The sequence below is a fragment of the Theropithecus gelada genome, chromosome 13 (genome assembly GCF_003255815.1).
Source record: "Theropithecus gelada isolate Dixy chromosome 13, Tgel_1.0, whole genome shotgun sequence".
NCBI lineage: Eukaryota > Metazoa > Chordata > Mammalia > Primates > Cercopithecidae > Theropithecus > Theropithecus gelada.
In genome coordinates, this window is record NC_037681.1 from 44,518,187 (window position 1) to 44,540,439 (window position 22,253).

The 22,253-nt window shown below is 44.0% G+C and overlaps 1 protein-coding gene across 2 annotated transcripts; it reads left to right on the plus strand.

Annotated features, from left to right (window-relative positions):
* FAM228A (family with sequence similarity 228 member A) lies at positions 1-21,632 on the plus strand. 2 transcript variants are annotated; one of them, XM_025354398.1, is made up of 8 exons: positions 29-132; positions 422-525; positions 3,062-3,130; positions 4,380-4,571; positions 8,601-8,688; positions 8,808-8,958; positions 16,443-16,584; positions 21,363-21,632. In XM_025354398.1, exons 2-8 carry the CDS (start codon positions 433-435, stop codon positions 21,525-21,527), a joined length of 900 nt encoding a protein of 299 aa, XP_025210183.1. In that variant the 5' UTR covers positions 29-132; positions 422-432; the 3' UTR covers positions 21,528-21,632. The 2 variants fall into 2 exon arrangements, with proteins under 2 accessions (XP_025210184.1, XP_025210183.1); XM_025354399.1 differs by lacking the exons at positions 4,380-4,571; positions 21,363-21,632 and having other exon boundaries at positions 1-132; positions 16,443-17,717.
* Positions 21,633-22,253: the final 621 nt, after the last annotated feature.

Sequence of the window (22,253 nt, forward strand, 5' to 3'; positions counted from 1 at the left end):
GGCGTGGCGCTTGCGCCCCGACGCGCGGGCTCACGGGCTCCTTTCTCCGTTGCCGTTCCAGGACGCGGCCGCGGGGGAGCCCCACCGGCACGGAGCCGCGGGGCCTGCGACCACCCCCGGGGCTGGCCTGAGGTGGGGCCCCGGGAGGCCTGCGGGCCTGGGGGTCTCAGAGCCCAGGGAGGGCGGTGGCAGGGCCAGGGCGGCGCGGCCCGGCGGAAGGGCCCGCTTCGGCCCAAGGACGACACGGGAGCGGGTAGCTGGGCCTGTTGAAGCGCCCAGGGCGCCGAGGATCCCGGTTTGTTGGGTGACTGGGCCCAGCTAGAATGGGGCCAAGCGGGATTCGAACACTCCCTCAGCCCACAGGCCCAACTCTCAACGGTAACCGTTGTCCTCAGCCTCAGTTTACCTTTTCTTCCCTCAGGGATTCTGGCCATGGCTGCCACCAAAACTTGGATTTACGATGAACATTTCAGGCCAGAAAAGTTAAGAGAATGGCCGGAGCCCGAGTCCGTTTCTTTAATGGAGGTGAGAGAACGTGGCGTTTTGAGACGTCATTTTGGCGGTGGGTCCCCTCGAGTCTGGGAACTGTTTATCTTAATCTCGCTTCTGTTCTCAGGATTGGGACAGTGCCTGGTTTAAAGCAGGCGTTGAAGGGGAGTGTTCCGGGCTCAGATTTGGCCGAGAGTGTGGCCAAGAGTGTTCCCAGTCGCCAGCCTGGGGACTGGTGCACCGACGGGGGCAGGCGGGTGGGTGAAGGCAGCAACCCCAGCTCCCCGGCAGGAGAAGCCAGGTCTGGGCTTGCCAGTCAGTTATGCTTTAGGATCTGGTAATGATTTTCTCATAAAGTTTCATTGTTTTGTATCATCCTATGATTTGCCTCGCCGTAAAAAACTCTTGGAAATTTCCCCTTTTGCCCTGGTGGCAGTCGGAGTAGTGAGACGCTTAATTTTTCTGTGTGTGTGCGCGCAGAAAGCCGTGGATTTCAGAAGTGCTGCTGCAAATCATGACCTTTTTCCTTATATTTCCTGACAAAATCACAAAGAAGAGCCATCAAAGACAGAAACTCTTTAATTTCTTTAAACAGAAAAAGATTATTTGACAATCTAACTCAAGAGTGTACATAACATTTGCTAACAGTCTTACTAGGATGTTCTTTAAGAAGGTGACTTCCCAAGATGCTTGTCAACGTGTTTCTGCTTCTCCAAATAAATGAATAGATTGATTCTAAATTTATATTGTAGTGTCAGGATACATGTTTAATTGTTTTACATACTTTTTCAGTTACCATCTTCTTTTTAATTAAAAAAATATTTTAGAGACAGGTTCTTGCTCTGTAGCCCAGGCTGGGGTGCAGTGGCCCAATCATAGCTCACTGTAACCTCAAACTTCTGAACTCAAGTAATCCTCCTGCCTGGGCCTTCGAAGCACTAGGATTACAGACGTGAGCCACCCTGCCTGGCCTGTCATCTTAAAATAAGTCTGAGAAGGCTTTAAAGCAAGATCCTCTTCATATTACAAAGAGCTTTATTTTAGAGAAGACCTGGGTAGCTGTTTGAATGTCATTTTAGATCTCATGTGAAGCTATTAAATATATGGGTAAAAACAACTTTCCTTTTTGAGATTTCTCTTATTCACAGATTTGGTGTTTGAGTTTGGGGTTTAGTTTGTTGTGATGCATTCAGTGTGGCAGAACAGAAAGAAGAGTCAAATTGAATAACAGTTCTAAGAACCTTTATCATTTTTCATCAATAATTTTTAATGTAATAGTTTATCTCTTCCAGATACTGGATTTTTATTGCCTTTTCATTTGTTCACACTTAGTCCTATAAGGATAAAAGCTAGAGATTAGTTTATAGTGATCCAACTGAAAAAGCCCTAAAGTGGGGATTAAAATGCATCGGCTTTACCCAAACTCATAATGGAAACAGCAAGTCCCTAGATGTGGATGATATTGGTTGGAGGCCACGAGCTCCCACTAATTAGCTCTGAGACTCTGGACTAGTTGAACTAAAGGGAATTTTCTGTGGTTTTTGACTTATGAAGAGATCTAGCAAAAGGCAGAAAACTTCAAGGGCCCTTTAAAACACACCTACTGGCTGGATGGGGTGGCTCACACCTATAATCTCAGTACTTTGGGAGGCCAAAGTGGGTGGATCACTTGAGGTCAGGAGTTCGAGAGCAACCTGGCCAACATGGTGAAACTCCGTCTCTACTAAAAAATACAAAAATTAGCCAAGTGTGGTGTCACGTGCCTGTAATCCCAGCTACTTGGGAGGCTGAGGCAGGAGAATCACTTGAACCCGGAGGGCTGAAGTTGTAGTGAGCCAAGATTGTACCACTGCCCTCCAGCCTGGGTGACAGAGCCAGACTTTGTCTCAAAAAGCAAACAAAAAACACCTACTGAATGCCTGAAAAGAGGATTCCTTTAGTAAGCTTTTTAGTGCTTTAAAACATAATTTAATAATATACTATCAGGGATTTGTTTTAAAATAGTCTGGGTGGGGGGGTGCTGAATAATAAGATTTATTAGATGACATAAGATTGACTCAGAATTAATCACTCTTGAACCTGGTTGATGGGTTCATGGAGAATGGGTTTAGAAATTTTCCATATATTTGGCTGGGCGCGGTGGCTCAAGCCTGTAATCCTAGCACTTTGGGAGGCCGAGACGGGCGGATCACGAGGTCAGGAGATCGAGACCATCCTGGCTAATACGGTGAAACCCCGTCTCTACTAAAAAATACAAAAAAAAAAAACTAGCCGGGCGAGGTGGCGAGCGCCTGTAGTCCCCGCTACTCGGGAGGCTGAGCCAGGAGAATGGCCTAAAACCCGGGAGGCGGAGCTTGCAGTGAGCAGAGATCCGGCCACTGCACTCCAGCCTGGGTGACAGAGCGAGACTCCGTCTCAAAAAAAAAAAAAAAAAAGAAATTTTCCATATATTTATGTTACATAATAAGCCTCAAGATTTACGCTGAAACTATTGGGTAAAGTACACTGAGTTTCGTCATTGTCTTTTGTTGCTTCAGGATTTACAGCCTAATATCCAATTCTGTAATTTTAGGTATTAGCTAGAGAAGACATTGATGAAGCAGTACGTGCAATATTATTTAGAGAAAATTCTGTTGTGAAGGTAAGAGTTGGCTCCATACTGCATTCTAAGTGTGTTCTAGGGGAGCAAGAATGTGCAGAACGACATGGCCAAGAGTCATGTCACCATGATCCAAGAGACTCAATTTGCAGGGGGAATGAGGATCCTGTAATTTACTTGTTTGTACTACATGGATCTGAGGTCATGCCCCCTTCTTGCAGGATCACTAAGAGGTCCCTAATCCCACTTGAATCTGTCCTGAAGGGATCTGAGAAATTGTCCTAATTGCTCCTTCTCTTCGTCCTGGTACTGAATAGAAACTCTTTCCTATTCACACTTGCCTCTTTCTCATGTGTTTCCACTTGCAGTGGGGATATAGAAAATCACTAGAAACAAAATAAACTTTTAAGGATTATGACCAATCAGTAACTGATAGTCACTATGAAATTAGCTTAAGGGACATTTGATTTCAATGAGAGAGATGGAGTTATAATACTTTGGGAGGCTGAAGCAAGAACATTGCTTGAAACCAGGAGTTTGAGAGTTTGAGACCAGCCTGGGCAACATAGTGAGGCCCCGTCACTACAAAAAATTTAAAAATTAGCCAGGCATGGTGGCACGCACCTGTAGTCCCAGCTACTCAGGAGGCTGAGGCAGGAGGATCGCTTGAGCCCAGGAGGTTGGGGCTGTAGTGAGCTGTGACCATGCCACTATACTCTAGCCTGGGCGACAGAGTGAGACCTTGTCTTTTAAACAGACAAAAAAAGAATAAAGCTTTGACATTTGAATTGCGATTTACAATTTATAAAGAAAGTGCACATAAATTCCCATTTAAGCATCCGAAGAGATAGATGGGATTACCTCTCTTTCACAGGCCAGAGAGAGGTATCACAGTCTGATGTGCTTTCTACTCTACCAATTTTGTCACAGACTTTCCTGATGGTGAAGGCTGGACACAGGATGGGTGACCAGGGAATGCTTGGAAGTCCTGAAAAAGAAACAAGAGTTTCATGTGTTAGAAATAGCTTAATCTGATTCATGAGTTAGATGTGGTTTAATCTGAAGGCACAGTTGTGGTTTAGAAGTTTATATGAGTTCTTCTGCTCTGTGTTCCCAGCTTCTCTTACTGTACTTTATTCTGTGCTTCAGTTATCTTATACGGGGACTTTGCAACCCAAATGTGGCTGAGAGTTTAGTAGTGGGAACAGATGTTTTTTTCCCCCTTACTCAAATGACAATAAGTGAAACATTTCTTTATAATTTATTTTCCTTGTTTGTATCACTTCACTAGAGATTGGATACGTATTTTCAGCATCTGGATACTTTTAAGGAAAGAAGAAAAGAGATGTTACATAAAAAATGGGTTGAAAACGTTGCGGAGCCTCTTCAGCAGAGAATTATGGAAAAAGTAATTTCATATAAAGGGCTTAAAAAAATGAAACAAGAGAATGTTGACTATTATTTACAGCACAGACATAAAATGGTACTGATGTTTTATTTTTCAAATAAAGTATAATTTGAAGAGTTAGTCTAACAATTTCACTGGTTATACAAATAGCCTCCAGCTTATTTTTGTATTTAAGATGAGTTCATTGAATTGTAATACACGTACTGCATTCTTAAGCCTGAGGTTGGAGGGGATAGGAGTGTTGACTTGGAACTAGATTTGTCAGGAATGATTTTATGTAGATGTTAATGAAGTTACTGTGGCTTAAATCATAAGGGCATTTATCATTTACTTCACAAGAAATTGAGAGGTAGGTGGTTTCGTGGTGGGTTCTGACAGCATAACAATGTCATATTTTTTCCTATTCTATTCTGCTATCCTTAGTATTTTCAGTTTATCCCCATCATTCTCACATTTGCCGGATGGTTGCTTATAGCTCCAGACGTTAGGTCTTCCTTCAGGGCAGGAAGAAGAAGGGGTAAGGAATGGTGCCAGGGGCCTCTTCTCTTACACTACTCCTTTGCAGGAAGCAAAAAGAGTCCCCAGAGGCCCCTAGTCAGCTTTCCCTTAGGTCTCTTTGGCCAGGACTGGGTCATGAGGCAAGTCCTAGCCATAAGCAGGGCCTGGAAAGCCACTGTGGCTTTCTCATCTCTCTAGTAGGAAGTGGGCAAAGGAGAATGCTATTGCATGGCTGAGTTAGCCAACCAGTAGGTGTTAGGACTAACAGTTTTTGTACTCTGTTCTACAGTTTGGCTTTACAAAACAACAAAATTTGGTTTCTTAATTTGAAGATTTTTTTGATTTTGAGGTCAGGACTCTCTTTCAGAATTTAGGTCTATCTATTTGCAGTACCAAATGCAAATCTGTTAACTTCAGGTGTGCACTACTGGATCTTTTTTTCTTACCTCCATATATCTAGTAGATATCTAGAGTAGTGGCTGGGTGCAGTGGGTCACCCCTGTAATCCCAGCACTTTGAGAGGCTGAGGTGGATGGATTGCTTGAGTCCAGGAGTTTTGAGTCCAGCCTGGGCAACATGACAAAAACCCGTTTGTACAAAAAAAAAAAAAAAAAAAAAACAGTGTGGTTCTGTGCACTTGTAGTCCCAGCTACTTGGGAGGTTGAGGTGGAAGGATCACTTGAGCCTGGGAGGCAGAGGTTGCAGTGAACCATGATCGTGGCACTGCACTCCAGCCTGGGTGACGGAGTGAGACCCTAGAGTAGGTTAGCTGAAATATTAGAGCATTTAAGTATATTTACTGAGCACAGTTTCTGAATATTTACCTTAAATACTTTTTCCTACACACTCTTAAGGGACAGAGCTCAAGATTAAATCCAGATCTCCAAAGTGCAGAGTCTTATATTTGTGTCCAGAAATGTGATTTCATGGGTATAGGGAGGAAGATCTTAGAAATGGCATGTGTCGAAGTCCAAGTGATTTTAAATGTCAGTAAAGTCATTGTGAATCAACCATATGAGCTGGATTCCCAGAAAACATACAGCTCTCAGGCAAGAGAGGCTGTGCTTAGAGTGGATAGCATCAGAGTCTTAGTCCATCCTGTCCTCATCCTGTCATTCCTGATGTCGCACTGTTGAAGGGACACTCATCAGTTGCAAAACCTTTAGAAAAGAGTTGAGTCTTGACACCACTTTATAGGAAGAAAACTGGAAAGAGGTGGGGTATTTGGCCCAAGGAAAAGACGACACAAGGGGGAATGAACCTTTTAAGTATTTTAAAGGCAGACGTTAGCCGATGAATTAGATGTATAGAACTAGTGTGTGAACCTGCAAGTTACAAGGCAGATTTAAACTCAACCTAAGGGCAGACTTTCTTGAGGTTAAAATTACCAAAAAAAGTACCTGCCTCATGGAGCAGAAAGTTCTCAAAGGCCCATGGATGACTTCAGACCAAAGCTAGATGATTACTTCTCCCAGAAGGTGGTGGAGTCTCATTGCAGTCTAAATTACTTCAGCAGTTTCTTCCAACCCTTTGAAGCTATGCTTTTATATAAAAATGAAATACAGTATTTGACTTTTATAATATGAATCTTGCAAAACAGTTTGTATCTAGTGATTTTTCCCTTAAGTATATTTTGTATCTGAAGGAAATTATATGTGAAGACCATTATAATCCTGAAGTATACAATCCCTTTTTAAATTTTTTAAATTTTTCTTTGAGACGGAGTTTCGCTCTTGTTGCCCAGGCTGGAGTACAGTGGTGCAATCTTGGCTCACTGCAACTTCCGCCTCCAGGGTTCAGGCAGTTCTCCTGCCTTAGCCTGCCAAGTAGCTGGGATTACAGGCATGTGCCATCACGCCTGGCTAATTGTTTGTATTTTTAGTAGAGAAGGGGTTTCGTCATGTTGGTCAGGCTGGTCTTGAGCTCCTGACCTCAAGTGATCCACCTGCTTTGGCTTCCCAAAGTGCTGGGATCATAGGTGTGAGCCCCTGTGCCCGGCCTACGATCCTTTTATATGAAGAAAAACCAAATTATAAAAGGGTAGAGCAGGTTTCTTTGGTTTTTTATTCTTAGGAGCTCTGGAGTTGGGGAAAACCTAGTCATTTTAGAAGTCTTGTAGTTATTCTCTATTTTAAAAAGTCTACAAAAGCATTTCCTTTGAGTTTTAGAGTAGGAACTCAAAGTAATTTAGACTCCTGTGGAATTTACACTGTGCACAAGGCAGGGATACGTGTGATCACTTGTTCATTCATTTACTCACATTCAGCAAACCTGAAGCACAAGAAGGAGAGAGAGAGGTGTGGCAGCTTGTGCAGTGGAGTGCGGCGAGTGTCACAGAAGTCAGCACAGGGATTGTGGGACTTGGGAGGGAATACTCCTTTCCAGCGGAGATACAGGAGGAATTTCAGCATAGGCTGCCCGTGAGAGCTCATACTTGAGGTTGTAATGAGCCTTCAGATTTTTAAACCGCCAATACAGGGTTAAAATTGAGAAATGTAGGTTTCAGTTTTTCGCTCCCATGCAGCAGAAGTAGCTACCTGATATGACTATTACTTTTTTAAAAGATATGTATGGCTCTGAAGGTGGAAGCGATTTCTTTTGCTTCTCCCAGAGAACCAAGCCAGGTCGGTCATATGAAGATGAACAGATTATTTTGGTTCTGGGTAGAATGTCATCATCTGGGGTGCTGGAGGCAGTACATGTTATGCTGCCTGGTTTATTCAGTGATTGTTTACCTAGCACTTCAGTCCAGCACTGCGATGAGTGCTGTGGGGGAAATGGAGGGGAAAAATAGTCCCTCTGTTTAAGGCTTATCAGGAGCGAGGAGAAAAAATACTTCTGTATGTCCCTACCCTTTGACATAAACTCATAGCTCTGGTCACCTGACCCTCTGTTCTCACAGGCCTTTACAGACCAGTCGTCAGCTTCCCCAGGAGACATGCATCCTCCCAGTCTGGGTTAGGAGCACTGCCCCTGCTCCTACAGGATCCTGAGCTGGCCCCTCTCAGGACTAGATTGTCACTGTGGATGACTAGGCTGTTCTAGACTAGGAGATCCTTGAAGACAGGATCTAGCCTGGATGTGGCACACAATGGCAACACAAATATTTACTGGCTGATGCAATGACACAGTAGAGCACTTAACAGAAGTGCGTCTCTTCTCTCTGGGCGGCCCTCCCTCCCTCCCTCAGTTCAGCCATTTAAGGCTCTGTGCGACATCCTCATCTGAGGTGATGCCCTTCCACTGATGTGTAGATTGGCACATTCCTGGGCCTTTCTTCTCAGCTGCTTTGGTGTACAGTAAGGGCATACTTGCATGCTTAGGTCAGACTTTATTTATTTAAATTTCAACGTTTGGATTCAGGGGTATACATATAGGTTTGTTACATGGGTATATTGCATGCTGCTGAGGTTGGGGTGCGATTGAATCTGTCACCCTGGTAGTAAGCAGAGTCCCGAATAGGTTGTTTTTCAACCCTTGCCCCCTCCTGCCCTTCCCACTCTTGTAGTCCTCGGGGTCTATTGTTCCCATCTTTATGTGGAACACATTTTAAAAGCTTAATACAGGCTGCACTCTGGTCCTGAAAGAGTCTCATTTTTCTTGTAGGTTACAGTCCCACCATTTGTTGATCCTCTGCTTCAAAGACAGCAAGAGGTGGATGAAGAGAAGAGAACTGGTCTTCAATGTGAGACAGGTGCTTTGTGATCACTGGGCCTCATTTTTTTGAGACTGCTAATTGTCCAGTGACTTCTCACTCCAAGAGCAATTGGAGTTCTTGAAGAGTGTTGATTTTGATTTTTTATCTTCCTGTAGGAAAACGACATTCCATCAAAGAATTTAAAGAAATAGAGAAGGCCAGGCTGCATGCCAGCTCGCCCTACTTCACTTTCACTTCACATCGTGTGATTCCAAAAGAGTGGCATAAAGCCTCCGCAAGAGCCAGGAGTAAAACTTACAAATACAGGTACAGATGAGCAGAACAAATATTTGTTTAACTTGCAACTTCCTTTATTTCCTACTGAAGCTCTCGTAACTAGTCACACTTTTGTCTTTTAGTAGTTTATAGTTTTATTGTTACTATCATCACATTTGTATTATGAAATATATGTAGAGGACAGAATAAAACATAAACAGCTTAACAAGTCCCTGAGTCAGTCCTGTGGAATCACTAGCCATTTCAAGAAAGGGATCCTGCCCCCTCCCAAGACAGTCTCCTCCCTGCCCCAGAGCTCTCTTCACTTTATAAGTGTTCACTTCCTTGCTCTCCCTGTGGTGTTATCAACTAACTTTGTGTTCTTAAACAATATAGTTTATCTTGCATATTTTTGAATTTCATATAAACAGAACCTGAAAGCATTTATTCTTTTATGACTGACTCTTTAAAAAACATCTCTATTAAGATATAATTTACAGGCTGGGCACGGTGGCTCACGCCTGTAATCCCATTACTTTGGGAGGCCAAGGCAGGTGGATCACCTGAGGTTAGGAGTTTGAGACTAGCCTGGCCAACATGGTGAAACCCCATCTCTACTAAAAATACAAAAATTAGTTGGGCATCGTGGCAGATACCTGTAATCCCAGCTACTCGGGAGACTGAGGCAGAAGAATCACTTGAACTCGGGAGGCAGAAGTTGCCATGAGTCAAGATCACGCCACTGCACTCCAGCCTGGGCAACAGAGTGAGACGCCATCAAAAAAAAAAAAAAAAAAAAAGATGCAACTTACATACCATAAAATTCATCTGTTGGGGTTTGTACATGTCCAGTTCATTGTGTGACTGCTTTTGTTCACCATTAAGTTTTTCAGATTCCTTTCTGTTGTTCATATAGTGTGTTAACTTCTATTTTCGGAGTGTATTCCATTGTATTTGACTATGCCATCATTTAAGCAATCCACTGTTGTGGACATTTGGGTTGTTTCCACACTTTGGCTATTATGAACGATCCAGTTTGGTATTTTGGTTCCCACAATCCACATTTATTATTTATTTAGTTAGTTAGTTTTGAGTAGGAGTCTCACTCTTGTCCAGGCTGGAGTGCAGTGATGCGATCTCGGCTCACTGCAACCCCCACCTCCTGGGTTCAAGCAATTCTCTGCCTCAGTCTCCCAAGTAGCTGGGATTACAGGTGGCCGCCACCACGCCCAGCTAATTTTTGTATTTTTAATAGAGACAGGGTTTCACCATATTGGCCAAGGTGGTCTTGAACTCCTGATCTTGTGATCCTCCTGCCTCGGCCTCCCAAAATGCTGGGATTACAGGTGTGAGTCACCATGCTTGGTCCACAATCCACATTTCTTAGGATATATACCCCAGAGTGGAGTTTGTTGAGTTGTGGGATAATATTAAACTGTTTTGCAAAGAGACTGTTTCAGTTTACACCTCCATCAGCATGGGGGAGAAATACTGTTGCTTCAAATTCTCCTTTACCCTTGGTGTATAATATTATCATCTGAGTAAAGCTGGCAGCTATATAATAGCATTTTCCACATTATCAGTGAAACTGAGTACTTTTCATGTCTTTATTGGCTGTTGGGTTTCTTCATTTGAGAAGCATCTGTTCGAGACTTTTGCCATTTTTTTTTCTGTTGGAATGTTTGGTCTTTCTTACTGATTTTCCTTATATATTCTGGCTATAAACCCTTTTTCAGTTATTTGTGTTATAAGTATCTTTTCCTATTTCGTGGGTTGCGTTTTTACTCTTCCTAATGGTATTTTTTAATGAATAGATGTTCTTAATGTTGATATAGTCAAACCTATTTTTCTTTTCCTTTATAACTAGTGCTTTTTATACATTATTTTAAAATGTCTTTTCCAAAAGCTGTATAGCCTTTTTTTTTTTTTTTTTTTTGAGACGGAGTGTTGCTCTATTGCCAGGCTGGAGCACAGTGGCACGATCTCGGCTCGCTGCAACCTCCACGTCCCGGGTTCAAGTGATTCTCCTGCCTCAGCCTCCTGAGTAGCTGGGAGTACAGGCGTGCGCCACCACACCCAGCTCATTTTTATATCTTTAGTAGAGATGGGATTTTACCATGTTGGCCAGGATGGTCTCTATCTCTTGACCTCATGATCTGCCCACCTTGGCCTCCCAAAGTGCTGGGATTACAGGCATGAGCCACCGTTCCTGGCCTGCTTTTATAGTTTTGCTTTTCAAATTTAGGCTTATAATCCAGTTAGAATTGCTTTTTGTATATATTTTATGTGGGACCCAGTTGAATTTTTTCCCTCTAATGATACCCATTTTCCTCAGTACCATTTATTGAAAATATAATTTGCCTGCTGTTCTGCAGCATAGACTTTTATACAAATTCAGTGCTGTTATGTATACTTAATTTCCAGGTTCTCCATCCTTGCCTATTTGTTTCCTATAGCTTTTTAATGAGTTTTGATACCTGATAGAACAAATACACCAATATATATTTTATAATTAGCTCAAGTTTCATGTAGACATACACACATACAAACAAATTCCCAAACAAACAAAAAAGTAATGGCAGAAACCACAATTACTTTTGCACCAACCTAATGCTTGGGATTTTGATTGGGATTGTATTGTATCTGTAGATCAATTTAGGGAGAATTGACATCTTTACAATTTTGAGCCCTGTAATCCATGAACGTGGTATCTATCTCTCCATTAATATGGGTCTTATTTTATGTAAGGGAGTGTTTCGTAATCAAATTGATTAAGAAGCTGGCAATGTTTGGAGACATTTTTGGTTGTCAGGGGCGTGGGGTTCTACAGGCATGTACTGGACTTAGGGCAGGGACGTGGCCAAATATCCTACAACAAAGAATTACTCAGCCCCAAATGTCAGTAAGTACTATGGATAAGAAACCGTGTCTGAAGGTCTTGTAGATCTTTGTTTAGATTTATTCCTACTTATGCCTATTTTATTATTATATGTAATTTCATTTTCTAGGTAATCGTAATGTATAGAAATAAAAATGATTTCATATATTGAATTTGTATTTGGCAACCTTGCTAAACTTTATTGAGTTCTGACATTTTATCTATAGAGTCTTTTAGATTTTCTATGTACACAATATTCTTTTTATTTTTTTGAGATGGAGTCTCGCTCTGTCACCCAGGCTGGAGTGCAGTGGCATAATCTTGGCTCCTCGCAACCTCCGCCTCAACCTCCTGAGTAGCTGGGATTACAGGTGTGCACCACCACACCCGGCTAATTTTTGTATTTTTAGTAGAGATGAGGTTTCACCATGTTGGCCAGGCTGGTCTCGAACTCCTGACCTCAGGTGATCCACCTGCCTTGGCCTCCCAAAGTACTGGGATTACAGGTGTGAGCCACTGCACCCAGCCCACAATATTATCTTCTAATAAAGAGAATTTTATGTCTTGTTTTCCATTCCTTATACCTTTTATTTCTTTTCCTTACCTTACAGTACCAGTTAAGATCTCTGGCACAAAGTTGAAGTGGTGAAAATTGGCTTCCTTGTGCTATTCTTAAAGGGAAAGCTTTTGGTGTTTTTTGTGTTTTACATTATTTTTAGATTTCCATTAGTAAATTAAGGAAGTTCATTTTCTTAGTTTGCTATGAGTTTTTTTTTTTAGATCATGAATAGATTTTGACATATATTAATTTTTATGCATTTATTGATATTACAATTTTTTTCTCCTTTGTTCTGTTAATGTGAACATTTTTATTTTATTTTATTTTTTGAGATGTAGTCTTGCTCTGTTACCCAGGCTGGAGTACAATGGCACGATCTCGGCTCACTGCACCCTCTGCCTCTCAGGTTCAAGTGATTCTCCTGCCTCAGCCTCCTGAGTAGCTGGGATTATAGGCGCCCACCACCATGCCTGGCTAATTTTTATATTTTTAGTAGAGAAGGGGTTTCATGTTGGTCAGGCTGGTCTCAAACTCCTGACCTTAAGTAATCCACTCACCTTGGCTTCCCAGAATGCTGGGGGATTTATAGACGTGAGCCTCTGCGACCCCCTTGTGGAAAATTACACTGACTCATTTTAAAAATATTTTATTACAAACATTTTCAAATGCTCTGAATGTGGAGAGTGCAACACATTCCTATGTACCTATCACCCAGGTTCAGCAGCCATCAACGTTTTGCCGTTCTCTCTCTCTCACTTTACCCCACTTTCCCTTTTGTGCTCACCCTTTTGTGGGAAAATTCTAGGTCTCAGGTCATGTCATTTATACTCTACTATGTACCTCATGACAAAAAACACAGAAATGTTGTTTCCCAGTTTTCATAAATGTGCATTTGCTCATGAAAAATCTGTTTGCTTTAAGACATCTTTATTTCCCTTCTTTTTTCAACTTAACTTTATTTTTCATAACAAATTTTATGTTCACAGCAGACTTGAGTGGAAAGTACCTAGAGAGTTCTCATACACCTCCTGTCCCCCAACAAACACAACCTCCCTGACTGTTGACATCCTGCACCACAGTGGTACAAACTACATTATCACCCAAAGTTAATAGTTTACATAAGGGTTCACTCTTGGCGTTGTACATTCTATGCTTTTTGACAAATGTACAATGACATGAATCCATCATTCTGTTCCAGTGTCACACAGAATAGTTTCATTGTCCTAAAAATCATCTCTGCCCATTCATCTCTCCTCCCCACTACCCCTAGCAACCAGTGATTTTTTTATTTTTTAATTTTTTTACTTTTACTTTTAATTTTTATTTCTTTATTTTTTACTGTATCCATTGTTTTGCCTTTTACACAATGTCATGTGGTTGGAATCATATAACATTTAGTCTTTTCAGACTTTACCTTCATTCTTAAAGGGTGTTTTCAGGATTAAGAATGTTAGGTTGGCAGTTATTTTCTTTCAGCATATATCTTGTTGTCTTTTCCTCTTTCAATTGAGAAGTCACTTGCTGGTCTTACTGTTGTTCCTTTGAAGGTAATCTGTCCTTTCCCCTGGATGCTTTTATGATTTTCTCATTGTCTTTGATTTTTTGTAGTTTTACATGATGTTTCTAGATGTGGATTTCTTTTTATTTCTCCTACTTAGAATTCATGGGTCTTCTTGAATCTATAGGTTAATGTCTGTAGTTAGTTCTAGAAAGTTTTCAGTTATTTTTTCTTTGTTACCTCTGCCATATTCTCCTCTCCTCTCTTTTGGGTACTCTAGTTAAACATATTTTAGATTTTCTCACTGATTCCCTCTCTGTCTCTTATCATTTTTGTATATTTTCTATCCTTTTTGTGTTTCCATGTGTGGTTTCAGATATTTTATTATCTCTTTTGTTATGTCTGTTTGTTGTTAAAGCCATCCATTGAATTATTATTTTCAGTTATTTTATAGATCTAGAATTTCTATTTGATTTTTAAATTTGTTATTTTTAGTGCTAGCATACACATGCAGGTTGTGCAAGTTTGTTACACAGGTAAATGTGCGCCTAGGTGATCAACCCATCACGTAAGCATTAAACCCAGCATGCATTAGCTATTTTTCATAATGCTCTCCCTTCCCCCTCCCCACTCCTCCTTGATTCTTTTTCAAATAGGTTTTGGGGAATGCTGTCTGTACTTGGGGCCGGAGAGTTCTGTCCTCCATTGAGAAACCAAGTGCATTGCTTGACTTGCCTATTAGGGGGAGGGTGATGTTGAGAACAAGGTTAAATACCCACCTGCCAGGACATCAGTCAGACCCAAGGAGAAAAAATCCACCAAAGATGTTAGAAGCACAGAGGAATCAGTCTCTACTCTGGTACTTAATATTGGTGACCTGATATTTAAAATGCTCCCACAGAGGAAGGCAAGAGTTGGAGATTGTCAGCTCATTCCTGAAGGCTCTCCCATCTCTGGAATTGTTTTTAAAGCTGTTTAGTGATTTTAAAATTCTTATTTTTGATGGTAAATTTTCTGTTTTTTCTTCTCTATTTATTTCAGCAGGACTTTTAGCCTGTGCCGACTTCTATATTCTACACAAACATGGAAGTCTGTTATACTCTCTCAACGTTTTGTTTTCATTCCCCACCCTGAGTTTTGTTGGAATAAACAGTGCTACTTTGTTTCTGCTTCCCCTAGTGATTTTGAAGTTTTATGTATTATTTCTGGTTTTATGGTTCCTTTATCATTTTAACAAACATTTTTATTTAAACAACAGTAATTACACAACCCCCCACCCCCGCAACAAGACAAAGGCTTCATCTTGCTTTGTTCATCTCCCCTCTGGCTCCTCCGCTGGTATTCTTCCTTCAGGCTGGTCTCCTCCAATCCATTTTCCGCCCAGCAGCCAGAGTGGTTTTTTTAAAGTGATCAGCACTCCTCCACTGGAACCACTCAGTGCCATTCCCCTTACGACAAAGCCCAGGCCCTCAACATGGCACATGAGGCACCATCTGGGCCCTACCACCCTTTCCAATCTCAGCCCAGAAGTCCCATCGACCTAAAGAAAAGAAAGATTGATTAACCACAAAAACCTCTGGCTCAAGTCAGCACATTCATAACTCCCTGACCTGCCAGGCTGTTGCCTGCCTTTGCTCCCTCTGTCTGTCACTGGCCATTCCAGTGCAGGCAAAAGGGCAGTTATCACAGGGACACAGAACTCTCCAGCCCCCTACTGGCCCTTTCCTCCATCAGCAAGCCCCTTGAGGGCAGGGACTATGTCTTACTAATCTTGGTGTTCCCAGCACTTAGCTGGAGCATAGTAGATCATGAATAAGTGGTTGTTGAATGAATGAATGGAGGAAGAAAAGAGAAGGCTTATTTCCCTCCATAGGGCTAGGCTTCCTGGGGCAGAAATGGTGGCAGCCCTGGTGAAATTCCTCCAGGAGGATACACCCACAGGATGCCTCGCGTGGCTATTTGATGAAGTAAGAAAAGGACTTGAGAGTATGTGGTGAGGTGAGGCAGAGACAGTTTGATTACAAAAGCCAGAGTCGTTCTCAAAGGAAAGGTGGGAGAGGGGCTCCATATGTTAGAGGGCACCGGTATGTCATGGAAGCCAAACCAGGAAGGGAGCCAGGCTGCTCGGGGGACTGACTGGGAGGCTGGAGCCAGGCTGCCTCTTTGGGGCTATATGGCACTCACCATCACTTCTCTTTGTGAACCTGCTCCATTTCTCTTTCTTTGCACACGGGCTTTCTGTGCTTTCCTGTGGGTGCTGGCAAGTGGAGGCACCGTCCTGCCTGACTTTCTGGTTTAAGTACTTGGAGGCTGCCTGGAAGCCCCTTTGTCCCAACTACAGCAATAAGGATTGAGGCTCTGGACCTGGTGCCTCAGCCATGGCTGGGAAAGGGTTCCCGAGTCACCACCTCCCTAGGAATTGGGCCAGCAGAAGTACGGACCGGGCAGGCAAATTGAGGCACAGTCACCAGTGATGGCTGGTCAGTTGTTCCTTCTCAGAAGTAACGATTGAGTTCAATACATTAATCTTCAGAAACTATTTGATGGTACAATTCCGTCTGTGCTGAATCGAGACAATTTTTTTCTGCTTTTCTTCACAGTCCTGAAAAGCTCATCTGTGCAGACAAGAAACAGAAAAGAAAAGAGAAAAAGACCACTGACCTAAGTCAGGCTGCATTTGAAAGGCAATTCCTTTCCTCAAAACTCAGCCAGAAGAACAAAGTGGGTGAAAGGAAGGATCTGGTAAGCAGAGGCCTGGGGCGGGGCTGGCATGCAGGGCTTTGCAGCCCCCACAAGCAGCACATACTGGTTCCAGGATGAGCCACCGCCACAGCCCTCCCTGTCAGACAAGCACCCAAGGGCGGAGGAGGCATGGCCCAAGAAGAAGGGCATGTAGAGGAGGAGGGAGAAATGGCAGGTGGCCTCAGGCTCAGCACTGCAGCTCTGACAGGGCCCCTCAGGCAGGGAAGCCTTGTATGAAGAAACTCAGACAGGTGGTAAAAGTGGGACCTGGACCCCACTTCCTGGAGACAGATCCTGTCCTTCCAAGGTGAGGGCCAACCTGGCCACAGGGGCTTTTCCCCTGAGATTTCTTCAGCGCCTTTGCCTGGGCCTTTGCCTTTCTGCCACTTTCCCGCCATTTTCCACTTACTCCATCCAAACTGCACCAAAAATCGTGTTCTCCTTAGTCCACACACAACAGGTGGGAAGTTTTTGAAATGAAATTTATACCAAAAAATTAGGGCAAGATGAGATTTTTTAATATTTAAAAGGTATTTTTATATGTAAGAATTTTCCGAGTACAGATTTCTTATCTGGAGCTCATGGTTCATTTGACATGGTTTTCAGCTCCTGGTCTATTTCCTGTTCCAATCTCTCTGCCACGCCGCATACCCTGAGGCCTGAGGCACAGGACCCTCCCAGGGAAGGCCTAGGGGCCTCGGCTCAGGACCTGACAGCATCACTCCCACCCCTCACCGCCACACACACAGGATGGGGGACTGCTACTCCTCTCCAGCCTGTGAGCCTGGATAGCTATTTTGTGACCCAGCTCCTGCCCAGTCTCATTGCTGTCCCCGGTCTCTCCGCGGAGTAAGGGATTCTCCATCTGTGGTAAGTTACCTGTGACTCTTCAGCAGTTTCCTCTGAGCATAATTATATCTGAGAGCACAGGGGGCTCCTCATTCCGTATATTTTTCAAATATTCAAGATGTACAACGTGATGATTTGCTATAAGTATTGTGAAATGTTCGCCACAGTCAAGCTTGTTGACATACCCACCAGCTCACATTGACTGTTTTCGTGTGTGTGTGTGGTGAGAATACTCACGATCTCCTCTCTGAGCCAGTTGCAAGTATATGTTATTAGTAACTGTAGTGTCCATGTTGTCCATTAGGCCTCTAGAACCTACTGTTACTTGTGGAGGGTCTTTACTATGAGTTGTCCAGGTCCTTGGCATTTTGAACAAAGAATTGACCAAAACACAGAGTAGCAGAGGAATGAAACGCGGGGAGCGAAGCAGCGAAAGCAGGGATTTATTCAAGAGAGAAAGCGCTCTGTAGGGTGGGAGCGGGCCCAGCAAGGGCTCAAGGGTGTTAAGTTCCCTGTTTGAGGTTCTTATCTGCTACCCCGTATCTGGACGAAGGATTTGGTCCCTGGCTAATTAAAGGCTGAGGTGAATTGGCGCCCTATGCAGATGAAGGGGTGGTCCCTGCATTGCCTGCGGCTAATCCAGGGCACTCTCCTTTCCATCTGAGACGTTGTAGGGGGAGTAGGCTTTGATCCTTTGCTGCTCGGTTTGGGGACAGGGGGTTTTCCTTTTGGTTCCGCTGTCAGAAGTGTGTGTTAATTGGTCTCAGGTTCCCTGCCCCCAGACCCAGGTGTTTTCTTTTTGATCCAGCTTTAGGGAGGCAGCTCCAATTGGCCTTGGGTTTCCTGTGCCCAGACCTTGCTGTTTTCTCAGACCTTGCTGTTGTCCCTGTCTCCAGACCCTGTTCTCCAGACTCTCTTCTCCTGCCTCAATGCTTACCATGGAAAGTTTGTACCAACACCTGTCACCTCACTGCACCCACGCCCTGACTCTGGTAACCACCCTTCTACTGTTTGGTGGGGTTCGACGTCTTTAGATACCACATATTATTACAGGAAGGGGGTCCTGATCCAGACCCCAAGAGAGGTTTCTTGGATCTCAAGCAAGAAAGAATTCAGGACCAGTCCACAGTGCAAAGTGAAAGTAAGTTTATTGAGAAAGTAAAGGAAGAAAAGAATGACTACTCCATAGACAGAGCAGCCCCGAAGGCTGCTGGGTGCCCATTTTTATGGTTATTTCTTGATGGTATGCTAAATAAGGAGTGGATGATTCATGCCTCCCCTTTTAGACCATATAGGGTAACTTTCTGACCTTGCAATGGCGTCTATAAACTGTCACGGCGCTGGTGGGAGTGTAGCAGTGAGGACGACCGGAGGTCACTGTTGTCGCCGTCTTGGTTTTGGTGGGTTTTGGCTGGCTCCTTTTTATTAGCCTGTTTTATCAGCAAGGTCTTTATGAACTGTATTTTGTGCTCACCTCCTATCTCATCCTGTGGCTTAGAATGCCTCACCGTTTGGGAATGCAGCCCAGTAGGCTTCAGCCTTATTTTACCCAGCTCCTATTTAAGATGGAGTTGTCCTGGTTCACACACCTCTGACAATATGAGATCAGGCAGTATTTGTCTTTCTGTGCCTGGCTTCTTTCACTTAGCATAGCATCCTCCACGTTCACCTATGTTGTTGCAAATGACAGGACTTCCTTCTCTTCTCAGGCGGGTTAATGGTCCGTGGTATGTGTACCATATGCATTTTCTTTACCAGTTCGTGTCAGCGGACACTTAGGTTGTTCCCATTTCTTGGCTATTGTGAATAATGCTGCAATGAACATGGGAGTGTGGATATCCCTTCAAGATAGTGATTTTATTTCCTTTGAATATATGTATATACACCCAGAAGTGGGATTGCTGAATTGTATGGTCATTCTGTTTTTAGTGTTTTTGGAAACCTCCATGCTGTTTTCCGTAACGGCTGTAGTAATCTACATTCCACCAACAGTGTACAAGGGTCCTGTTATATGTAAAGTTTCGGTGCCACAAAAGAAATAGCACTCAAATATAAGATTTTCTTTTTAATTCTCAGCAAGGCAAGGTACTTCTAGTTATTGTTGTTGACCAACTAAAATTGGTAATGGCTATCTAAATTTACTGTCCCCATTTTACTTTTTTTTTTTTTTTTTTTTGAGATGGAGTCTTGCTCTGTCACCCAGGCTGGAGTGCAGTGGCTTGATCTCGGCTCACTGCAAGCTCCGCCTCCCAGGTTCACACCATTCTCCTGCCTCAGCCTCCCAAGTAGCTGGGACTACAGGCGCCCGCCACCACGCCTGGCTAATTTTTAGTAGAGATGGGGTTTCACCGTGTTAGCCAGGGTGGTCTCAATTTCCTGACCTTGTGATCTGCCCGCCTTGGCCTCCCAAAGTGCTGGGATTACAGGCGTGAACCACTGTGGCTGGCCCCAAGGCAAGGTACTTCTGGATAGAAGGGTGCGCCCTTACAGATGGAACAATGGTGAGCGCACACTTGGACAAGGGAGGAGAGGGGGTTCTTATCCCTGACGCACATGGCCCCTGCTGCTGTGTCAGTCCCCTATTGGCTAGGGTTAGACCGCACAGGCTAAACTAATTCTGATTGGCGAATTTAAAGAGAATGACGGGGTGAGTGCTTTGGCGGGAGTCAGGGCAGAGCAGGTAACAGATAATTGGAATGAGTTAGGGTGGAGCAGGTAATCGAAAAAGGTTGCTTTACGAGGAAGTTTAAAAGTAGAAGCCAAAGAGTTGAACATACTGACATATTCTTTGAAAAGAAATTTAGAACTCTTATCTAACAGTCCCACACAAGCGAACACTTGTGATCTTTCGACTTTTTCCTAATCAGCCTAACAGGTGTGAGGGGACATCTCATTGTGGTTTTGATTTGCATTTCCTTGATGATTAGTGATGTTGGACATTGAGCACCTTTTTATATACCTGTTGACCATTTGTACATTTTTTGGGGGGCGGGAGGGAGGCTTTGGAAAAATCTCTGTTGAGGCTCTGTCCCCATTTTTAAATTGGGTTATTCGCTTTTTTCCTATTGAGGTGAATGAGTTCCTTATGTATTTTGGATATTAACCCCTTATTTGATATATGGTTTGGAAATATTTTCTCCCTTTCTGTAGGTTGCCTTTTTGTTTTGTTTCCTTTGCTGTGCAGAAGCTTTTTAGTTTGATATAGTCCCACTTGTTTATATCAGATCTTATGTGACTGTGGTCAGTTCTACCCTTAATGGTTGGGTGGACTACACTAGTAGACCCAAGTGGACTGAGGTTTAAATGCAGTAGCAGTTAAGTTTTGCTTATGTCCCGGCACGTCCCAGTGGGTCAGCAGGCTGTCCCTCCTTCGTGCGGTCTTTTGGGGCCCTATCTCATGGGCCTGTGTCATCTTCAGCACCTGGCTTCCGAGGTTGCCCCAGGAACTCATTCCTGTCAACCTGAAAGGGGAAGAGATCGTGGATGAGTTCTTCCTGGGAGTCAGGTGTATGTGGTCCGGGCTGGAGGCGGCGTGTCACTTCCTCTGATGTTCCCTGGGCTAGGACCCAGTCCCATGTCTGTCTCTAACTGTAGGGTGCAGGGGGCACGGGGAAAAGTATTCCATGGCTGGTCTGCCCACAATGGCAGGAGAGCATTTTGTGGACATCTGGTCATCCCTGCTGTACATGCCACAAAAAGATTAGTTCTTTGTGGAGTTCAAAGATACAGACAGCCTTGTCTGAGAGTTGCGGGAACCAGAGTGAGTGAGAGAGAGAGAGGTAAAGCAAGAGGGCTGGCTGGAAACCTGCCTGAAATGGGGGTCTCAGCTCCAGCAGGAGGACTGAGTGTGGGGCAGTCAGCGGGGTCCTCCCTGCACCTGTAAGCCCCACATCCCTGCACCACACTTAGCCCTTCTCTTCTGTTGCTAGGTTTTAGGAACCAGACAGCAGAGACCCCGCTCCTGGGCTGCTGGGGACAGCCAACAGCACAGGGGTCCTCAGCCTGTAGGAAGAAGAGTGATGACAGCTGAGGTCCTGGGGCAGCACCTGGCTTCCCTGCAGAAGGCGGCCAGGCAGGGCCACCCTTGGTACTGAAGTTTGGTGGACTTGACTAGGCAGTGTCTGTACAATAGTTAAAATACTCTCAACATACTTTCTTTTTCCAGAAGTGGAAATAAATTGCAAGAAATACCCAAATCACAGTAGTTCTTGTTTATTGAGCTCCTGTTGTGAACCAGGAGCCCTGTGAGGTACTTTGTTCACTGAAAAGTTTTCGCAGTAAGACACTATTATCCTCTCCCAACACACAATGCTCTGAGGCTTGGTGAGCTGCTCAGAGGTGGCAGTCCCCTAGCTCAGAGGTGGCAGTGTTCTCTCAGGCCAGTCCCTCAGGTGCCACATAGCATGTTTATCCCCCCGTCACGTGCACTCAGACTTGATCATCAAATTGCTCAGAATATGGGTTGCCTTTGAGAGTGGAGTGCCCCTCCCCCGCCACAGCACCTGCTCCTGAAGAGCACTGGAGGGAGCTGCTGAGGGGGTTCTCAGCAGAGGGGAGACGTCTGGGTGCATGAGGCACATATGCCAGGTGCTGCTGGGGTAGAGGTATATGGACTCAGGCAGTACAGAGACTCGGGGGGTAGAGTCTTGGGGTATGGAGAGTCAGGGGGTATGGAAACTTGGGGTACGGAGACTCGGGGGTACAGAGACTCGGGGGCATGGAGACTCGGGGTATGGAGACTCAGGTACATCCCATATCCTCCCAAAAGTCAGGCCTACATTTGATTTCTCAAGGGGCAGGTGTGTACTCCTAGGCATAAG